We start from the raw sequence: 9,690 nt of genomic DNA, 5'->3' as shown, positions 1-9,690 counted from the left end.
TTATTTAATTTTATTAACGTGTGAATGACAAGCATTAAGAATAACAAAAAATAGCTAATTCTCTTGCAGATTGTGAGCATGTTAGCCTAGCTTCGTAGCCTCAGCTAAATCGGGAGCTTGGAGCCCCTCCTTCAGCAGCAGGTCCCGGCTCGGGTCCGCCTCTTTTCCCTTATTTGGATCAGGCTGGAGCAGACGGGAGTTAGACTCTGACGTCACTGTCGAGCCGTTAGTGGCCGACACCGCTTACTTTAGGCTTCTCTGCAACTCTGCAGAATCCTATGGGTGACGCCACGGACACTACGTCTATTTATATATACAGACTATGCACACTACAGGGAATTCTAAAAAAGCATAATTGACGGCAGTGGCGGCCGGCCCATAGGGGCACTAGGGGCGCCGCCCCCCCTCTTCCCACATGTTTGATTGTCATTAAAATAATACAATTAAAAAATTAAAAAATCTAGCTATCTGTAAACTATGCAGCCGAAACATAATTTCAGCCAATCAGCGTCGTCAGATCTTATGCTCAAAGGACGCCCCGTCAGCGCCCTGGCCTGTGTGTCTGTGAGTTGTTTGGACTCGTATCCAAGGTGACGCTACAGTATAGTTGATGAAGATGGCTGCGCCTGCAGGTGGAGACTCCGGTGCTAGTGGATCGCCGTAGCTGTAGATTAACATTTACATGCTTATTGAAGTTATAAGTGCAATGCCTGTGGCACCATGGAGCATATGTGTGGGCTGGACCTGTATTTTACAGGAAAGGAGTGATCAGAGGGTCGAGTTGTCGATTCTTTTTCAGCTTTCATCTTCCTCACCCTCTCAGACTTTGAGTTGCGCGCGCTGCTAAAGAGACGCGCTAACATGGAAACCAAACAATGGTGTAGCTGGATTAAAGTCAGAGTGTAAACAGCCCTGGGTAAATCTGATTTTGACACACACACACACACACACACACACACACACACACACACACACACACACACACGCACACACACGCACACACACACACACACACAATGTTCGTATTTAGTCTCCTCATTTTAAATGGGAATTAAATAATTTGAGTGTTCCCAAAGCACTGGTGTTCTGCAGTTTGTGTGGGCCTACTGTTGCACAGTTTTGGAAGATTCATAGCTAACCACACTGAATATTATGGATTATCTCATATTTTTAAACCACAATTTGTCCCCCCCCCCCCCTTTAACATCACCAGAAGTCATAATTTAAGGGGTCATTTCACAAAAATGTCTTCCGGGGGAGGATCCCCCCGGACCGCCCAAGTATGGTTTGTTCACCATAGCCCCACCCATCTTTGGGTGGAAACTTTTGCGGCCATTTGACTGGCGGTAAATACGGAGTTGGGAAGGGGCCCAAATACGATGGTCCGAAAGACAAACAATTAAACAACCTCATTGGAGATCGATGATCGGTAATTTAAATCAATAGGGGATGGATGTCCGGTCTGCTTTATACATAACTTATGTTATATTTGATCAGGATTTATCTTTTAACGCCCGGGTCAATATCACCATACGGTGCATTTGAGACTTCCCCATTTCCAAAAAAAAAAGCTGAGATTTTCCATTGAACTTCATATTCATTGTATTAAGTATATGTTATGCTGTTAGAAATGGATGTTGGTCAAGCTCCCACACTTTTTATAAATTAACAGCAAGCAGACAATGTACATGCAAACTGTGAATGAATCCACCCTGTCATGGACACATTCAAAGTAGAGTAAATACATTGTAATTACATAGTGATTATAAAATGTACATTTTCAGAAAGCAATTTAGTCCCTTTCTCAACATTATATTTTAGTTAATGGAAAAAGTATTTGGATAATAATGAAATTATGGCAAACTATTTGTTTCTCTATAAAATCTGCAAGAGTTGCACTTTCTTTTCTAAATAAAATCTAACAACAAAGATATCTGGTCAAACTTTCAAACAATACTATTTGGCCCTCATTTGTTAGAAAGATATCACACAAAAGGTTTTGGTAACTTGTGAAAATATTTTGTTTATTTTCATAAAACATGAAAATGACAGGGTGGACAATGACATGACAGGGTGGACCTTGGGCATGACAGGGTGGACACATTGTGAAATGTCATTGAATGGTCTCATAAATGCAATAAATCTAAAGGAAATGATGTAAAAGAAAATGTCAGAGGTCCTTTTCCCATGTAGGGGGAAATGACCAGTTGAACAGACTGGTTTTGATCCACTCTACCTGCATGCGGCCACTGAATAAAGAACACTAATGTGGCCTTCTTGTGTTAAATTCTGTACATCATTCTGCACAGTGAAAGTCAAACATTCAACTGTAGAACAAGAAGAACCATTTTTTAAAGTGGAGAACAGTTGATTTAAAAAAAAAGAAGCATGTTACAGAGAGATCACTTAGACGCGTCTCCAAAACAGTCTCTCCCTTTCTGCAGAGACATGGCTCATTTCTGTAGTTGCTCTTCCACATACTTCCAAGCAGACGCTTCAATCTGTACTGAGCGCTTGTTCAGAGCCTGTGGTTCTGGTATTAGGCAAAGTATATGCCAGTCATAGTACCAACATATGTCCTCCCGGGGACTTGGCCAATGGAACTTGTTTATGCCATTGCGGTGCATACACTTAACTTTCACACTGTGCCCTTCTGCATCCATGATGAAACCTGGGTATGCTTCATTGTCGTAATTAACAACGCACCACTCTCCAATGTGCTTCACCTCAATCATTGCTGGTCTCCTAGGGTTATCTGGTGCCTTTCCACTTGCTGGGGACTCATCAGATGAAACAGGAACATCAGCTAAAGTGACCTCTTGAAGGTTAAAGCAGGGGCAGTCCAAAACACCTTCCTCCCTTTTACACAGGCATGAAATGTCTCGGTATTTCATCTGGCCGGGTGTCAGACTGATAGCTTGGTGGATTCTTAGAGTGCCTTTTACCGCAGCTATTGCAGGTACCTATAGTGAGAGGGGGGGAGGGAATCAAACATTAATACACTTTATTTAACCACAACACATGAAAGGATCAGATTTGACAAAGCTAGTCTGTAATCTGGACGGGAGAGGGGGGACAGGGATCTGAAACCGAGGCAGAAGGACTATGGGGTGAATTGGATAACGGACTATAGCTTTTACCTGAGTCTTTGATTCAATATCCCTCTCTGGGACGAAGAACAACTCAACAGATGTGTCCAGGCTTTTCAGCTTGTCATACAAGCTCTGGGCATCAGGGATGTCTCCTCCATGGGCCACAATTCGGTCTGCTGACCTCTTGAGGACCCCACCAACACCGTCTGGTGCCCCCTTCCCATGACTAGCCTCAAAGAAATTCCACGTTATTTCTTTGAAGCCATACTTGTAGGGTTCCGTTGAGAGGTAGAAGAAATTTCCCTTTTGTTGATACTGCGTTGCAGGCCCGTCGCTGAAAAAATGAAGTATGCTGACTTGAGGGTGTCGTTCTCTCACTACCTTCAGAATTGGATCAAGGTGGGCCCAGATGGCCACAGGGTCGTGTCTTCTGGAGGGTGATATGGAGCAGAAGGTGTGCGGCGCTTGTCCACCAGCGGTGTAGAGCACTCCAGTGTGGAGACTGGCCTGCTGGTGTGAGCCTCCAAAATGCACAGATTGTATTTCTCGGCTGTACTTGCATGAGTAATTTTCGCTAAAATCTATATGCAAAAGGGACTCGTTGTGCTTCAGGCTCCTCCTGAGCTCCCTGTAGGCATTAAACTGCCATTTAATGTTGAAGACATGGCGCTTAAAATGGAGAAGCCTCTCCTGGAAATCTGTGTTAAGGTCGTGCTGCGTTGTTGTTATCTCCCTTTTCACTTTGATTGTTGACACCTTCTCATCCTTCGTGATCTTCTCTGTCATCCACTGAGAAAAACGAATGTTCTCTTCCCCAGGAATTGTCAGCATCGGGTGACAAGTTAGGAGGCATTCACTGCACTCACCGTAAGCACAGACCTTGGCTTTCGGGTCGCACATGGTTGCTTCAGACATTTCCTCAATGTTTCTTGAGGACAGCAACCCTTGGCTCTGCAAGGCATTGGCCATGAATTGCAAGTTCTCATGTTTTTTGCAGAGACATGTGTCACGGTCAGAGGAAGAGGGGGTTACCACCCAAAAGGGTCTGAGACGGCAAAAGGAGGTGTATGACACCTGGCCAATGTGCTCAGAGAGAAACTTCCTATGCAAGTTCTTCCTTGTATCGGTAAGCAACCTCCTCTGCATCTTTTTCTTCAGCAGTGTGACTGTTTGTTTGCGGCCAGTCGTCATTCGACTAACATCATCTCGAAGAAAAAACGATGTAACGTTCTTCCTCAACTCATTTCGACTGACGCACCTCCTCCCATGGTAGGTAAGATCCACAGGATACTTTGCTCTCTTGTTAGAGTAGCCAAAAGCAGTCTGTGCATGCTTTTGGAGCTTGTACTTCTTCTGAATGTTTCCACTGATCACTTTTGCTATCAACTGCTTCTCTCTGTTTGTTTTTGCATTTTCATATTTTCTTTTAATATCTTCAATCAGGGATGTATGGAAAATAAGAGCTCTTTTGATGGGTGAATTCACTTTTGTACGTCCCAACAAAGCATTGACTTTTGATCATGGTGATTTAGACAAACTTCCTTTCTTGGCCCTATGGAGCCTCTTCTTATATTTCTCAGTTTTAGTTTTCTCTTTTGCGAGCTGTGCCTCCAATATTTCAATCTGATCTTTCAGTTTCCTCTTCGACCTTCTTCTAGCACTTGCCCCTAGACGCTGTTGCCTGAAACACAAAATGTTTGTATATTATTATATAAGGATTTTTAGTAAGATTTTAACGAGTTAGTCATCAATATGTCGTTTTATGGGGACATAAACAGTTGATAATTGTCCTTCAAATAAATCTAAACTTTCTAATAAGTCATCAGCTAAACTTCCAATGATCTAACCTGGAAAGCCCTGGCTCAGGCTGATTTTCAGGAGCTGCAGGGGAGTCTGGTGGTGTCTCTGACTGTAGCAAAGCACTGGCCCTGTCTCTGGCTCTGTCTTGACTTTTTGCCTCTCTCCATTTCTTTCTTTTTGCCCTCTTCGCTCTCTCACTAAGCTCATTGACACCCTTCTTCGTTCCAGTCTCTCTGTCTTTTTTCCATTTGTCCGTCTCTTTCTCAAGGTACTTTCTTCTTCTGTCCGGGTCAGCATCACGACGTTCCTGATATCTCCTTGCTATCTCAGCTCCTTTTGAGCTCATTCCTTGAAAAAGACAATTCAAAATGTTCCCTTACACACTTTAATTGGCGGTCCAGGTAAACTAGGCTTGCCTTATCAAACTAGGCTTGCTGATTCCGAAATTGCCCAAAAAAGTCCATATTGTCCACTCCTACTATGTATAGCATGTAGTGTTATAAAATGTGTGTAATAGCTATTATAATATTACACACATTTATCAGCATGTGGCATAAACTATGTGCATGTCCTTCCTGTCACAAACCATGTCCACCCTGTCATGGAAGGCTTGCTGACAGGGTGGACAATGACAGGGTGGACATTTTTGGCTAATATTAGCATTTAATGAGCACATGGTGGACCTTCAGTTAGCAACATGATTCAGTTAGCAAGGTGACTGTGTACTGTTGAACAAATATAGTTCGAATTTCTGAAATGTTTTTATATTAATTGAAATGTAACTATGACAGAGTGGACATGTTAAGCTTGACAACATCCAACTACACACATAATATGATTAAAATCACAAAATATAAGTGTAAATACTTACTCTGCACCTAGCCAATGTCTCAGCCTCCACTGAAGAAAGACAAAATGGTGGTAGTGATGTCACTGAAAACATCAGATGTTTTTTTATGGGGCAGTTTCCCCATAATGACAGGGTGGAAAGCAAATGTCAAGGACACATGCAAAATGTTCAATATTATTATGAAAATAGAATACACATGATCAAAATGACTCGTTTTATCAAATAACTCGTTGTGGACAATAAAAACATATATATACGTTTTTAATTTAGTATAATTTAACCACTTATTACACACACTGTAGTTAGCAGAGCAGTGTGTGGGACATGCCAAAATCATGTACATCCAATTAAAAAATACGGTATAAAAGGAAGGAAACACATTTCAAGAGACTTATCATTGTACTGATATGTGTGTAAATGTTTGGCCATTTATAATAAGACCTCAGAGTTTCATTATTCTGCTAAATGTTCATGATAACTGAGTGATTCTGATGGGGACACCAAAGTTACTTTATAGTGATATTGACCCGCCCACATAAAATCTATTTCAAGGACCGCCTACTTCCATCTACGTAACATTGCAAAAATCAGGCATATCTTGCCTCAAAACGATGCAGAGAAACTAGTCCATGCATTTGTTACTTCAAGGATGGATCATTGTAACTCTTTATGATCAGGGTGTACCAAGAAGTCAACCTGTTAAGCCCCAAGGTCCCCGCCGGTAGGAACCCTGGTTTTTCTTTTCACGACACTGTGTCTCAGGGGATCTTAATATTTAAGAACCTATTAATGTGTTATACCAGATTAACGGAAATAATCTCAGCTACCTGACGATATAAACAATTTTTACCAAAACAAAACACAAGTCTCATAAGAAGCATCTAAATGACCCCTTAGCGAAAAATGCTAACAGACATTGGCACAGAACTCAAGATAAAAGTACCCTTATTACTTATCGTAGCTGCACATACAAGATATCCGATTAAAGCTAAGGTTCCACAGATTATTTAGGTATATAGTATCATCACTGAGTGATCCGAACTTGCGACAGGGGAAGCAAACACAGACATCACAATATGTACCTTTACGGAGCTTCTAGGGAGATCGTCTCACCGTAGCTGTCAATCTGATCAAAAGACGTGTTCAATGGCATTAAAACAAGAAAAAACGCGGCTGAATCTGTTAATCCATAGGTTGATAAAGTTTCTGGGCAATAATTTGTCTTATTTATAATCCATAATTCCATTTTTATTTAAAAATCGCAGAGCAAAAGTTAGCTGCTAATGGTAGCCACCAGAGTGGCTGCTGCTTCCGGTCTTGGCTATGCGGCAGTCTCACACACACACATGACCAAATAAGGACTATGCGGGAGTTCCCCTCGATTCCATTCACTCTGACGGTTAGAAAGAGATGTAACATGTCAAAATCCAGCAAGAGGAGCCAGAGATATGAAAAATCCCCCCAACTGGCCCCAGAAGAGGGTTTTTTATATCTATATTGAATCTGACTCTTCTACATCCAACTGACAGATTTATCATTACTTTGAGAAAAAATATTATTAATTTAACCCTTTTAGAAGGGAAGATATGGTCATTTGTTCTGGGAATGTCATTTTCAAGCCTGAAACCTGAAAAACAGGCTCGGGGTTTAACAGGTTAAGTCGCTTCAGCTGATTCAAAATGCTGCAGCACGTGTACTAAGGAAGTGCATGTACGTAGACACGTTAGTTTTGCTGCTATATGCTTAGATTGTCGGGGGACGCCTTGCTTCTTCCTTCTGTCTGTCTGCACCTGTGTACTCATGTTCCCAATAACCCAGCTTCCCCCAAATGTCTTTTTGGTGTCTATCTACGCCGGGATCCTGAGTCCTGGCTGATCCTGTTGCTGCGGTCCTGAGTCCTGGATCCGGAGTCCTGAGTTCTGGATCTGAGTCCTGGATCCTGAGTCATGGATCCTCTATTCTGAGTCCTGGACTTTGAGTCGTGGCTGAACCTGTCTCTGCGGTCCTGCCTGACTCTCATCATACTACTTCCCTGTTGGCTCCCACAGGATTGTTGACATCCTCGTGGATTCATCTTCTTATTATAGACACATGCATTTCCAAACATTTGGACTACCTATGCTGTAAAATGTATTATCTCTTCGATTTACACACATCAATTGCACGTCTGTCCGTCCTGGGAGAGGGATCCCTCCTCTGTTGCTCTCCCTGAGGTTTCTCCCATGTTCCCCTTTAAACTGTGGGGTTTCTCTGGAAGTTTTTCCTTGCACGATGCGAGGGTCTGAGGACAGAGGGTGTCGTATTGTCATACTGATATTCTGTACAAACTGTGAAGTCAAAATTTAACGTTTTTGATATTGGGCTATATAAATAAACATTGACTGATTGATAGTCTCTCCATCCTCTCTCTGAAGGCCACAGATCTTTCCTTTTACCGTCCTTTTTTCTTAAAAACTCAAATCAGAACTCATAACCTTTTTGTTTTACTTTGAGGTGCCATTCACAACACAGCAGCTTTACAGATGTAGCACCTAATTTCCATAATCCCTAATTTGCGTATTGAACTGGTTTCATTAATTAGTGAGTTTATTTAAGACTAGAACCGCCAATCGGGTCAATTTGTGTGATGTGTGTTGTGTGTGTGCAATGTAACTTTTTTTCAATAAAATATTAAGGTCTCCCAGTCCGTGACTTTTCCTGAAAGTGTGTTATGTGGCACCCTATGTTGTTAAAAATTGCATTCTAATAGCGGGATTTGACGGGTTTAGGTAGGCCTATACAAAAACCTCTGGCGGTTCTAGTGTTAAGGTAATTAGGTACAGTAGAAGCCCTTTTTTTATCAGTAACGAATTTAGCAGTTGAACATAAAAGTCAACGAACTGAGGGTCACTTGCAATGACAGTGTTGTGTCTAACTGTAAGCTTGTCACTCAGAGTAACCTACAGGTAGGTTAACCTACCTGTAGGTTACTCTGAGTAACCTCAGAGTAACCTACATTTTACACACACAGAGACTTCAAAACCCACAATCCCTTAGCTGCTGGAGAAGAAAGATCAGGGGGGGAGGGGGGGAGGGGGGGAGAGAACTGTGGTTGATGGGCCATTAGTTGTGTAAATACACAGCTGAGAGCTGCCGTTTTATTCAGACTGTTTAAAAAACGGTAACAACGGACTATTTGTTTTTAGCGGATGCATGTCAATTTAAATCAATACATACAACTATTTTTTAAATCAATAAACACATTTTCTAAATCCATAAAAGCATTTCAGTTAATATTGGGAGTCATGTCGTTACTTTGTTGAGAATGTGGCCATGTAATAAGCGGGATAATTTGCAGCGACTTGTTCCTTATGGGGAAAATAACACCCTACATGCAGATCAAGATCCCTCCGCTACGCGTTGGGATCCTGATCTGCCGACGAGGCTCCATTAAAATATAAATATTTTTAGTGAATTACTGAGTTTAGGCACGTTAATAGCGTTTTAATGAAGTTGAATACAGTATATTCATATTTGTCGGTGATTTCATGTCGTGTGTGTGTGTGCGTGTGTGTGTGTGTGTGTGTGTGTGTGTGTGTGTGTGGGGGGGGGGTGTGTGTGTGTGTGTGTGTGTGTGTGTGTGTGGGGGGGGGGTGTGTGTGTGTGTGTGTGTGTGTGTGTGTGTGTGTGTGTGTGTGTGTGTGTGTGTGTGGTTAAAACACTTTCATGAAGTGAAGGAGGTTTTCCTTCTATAAAACAGCTGTGGGCAGCAGTGAGTGTCACAGACATGAATTCATAGATCAAGGCAGACTGGTGCAAACACTCTTCTGTCCTGCCAGGCGACACGCCTGTTCTAAGCCGTGTCCCTCACTCACACACATCCCAAGCTGCATCCCCAAAAAGTGTATATGTTGTTTCAGATGTTATGTTTCAGTTGTGCTCTGTCTATGTTCAGTGATGCAAACTTGT

At 42.1% G+C, this 9,690-nt stretch overlaps 1 protein-coding gene across 1 annotated transcript; it reads right to left on the bottom strand.

Annotated features, from left to right (window-relative positions):
* Window positions 1-1,555: 1,555 nt before the first annotated feature.
* LOC307033860 (uncharacterized protein) lies at window positions 1,556-4,600 on the bottom strand. The gene is made up of 2 exons (XM_079672497.1): window positions 3,141-4,600; window positions 1,556-2,963 (listed from the first exon to the last, which is right to left on the bottom strand). The coding sequence occupies exons 1-2, from the start codon at window positions 4,281-4,283 to the stop codon at window positions 2,454-2,456; spliced, it is 1,653 nt and encodes a 550-aa protein (XP_079528623.1). The 5' UTR covers window positions 4,284-4,600; the 3' UTR covers window positions 1,556-2,453.
* Between the last annotated feature and the right edge of the window lie 5,090 nt (window positions 4,601-9,690).

This window comes from Notothenia rossii (genome assembly GCF_949606895.1).
Source record: "Notothenia rossii genome assembly, chromosome: 3".
Classification (NCBI taxonomy): domain Eukaryota; kingdom Metazoa; phylum Chordata; class Actinopteri; order Perciformes; family Nototheniidae; genus Notothenia; species Notothenia rossii.
The sequence above is the reverse complement of the archived record's forward strand: the minus strand, read 5'-3'. Positions and strand labels throughout refer to the sequence as shown.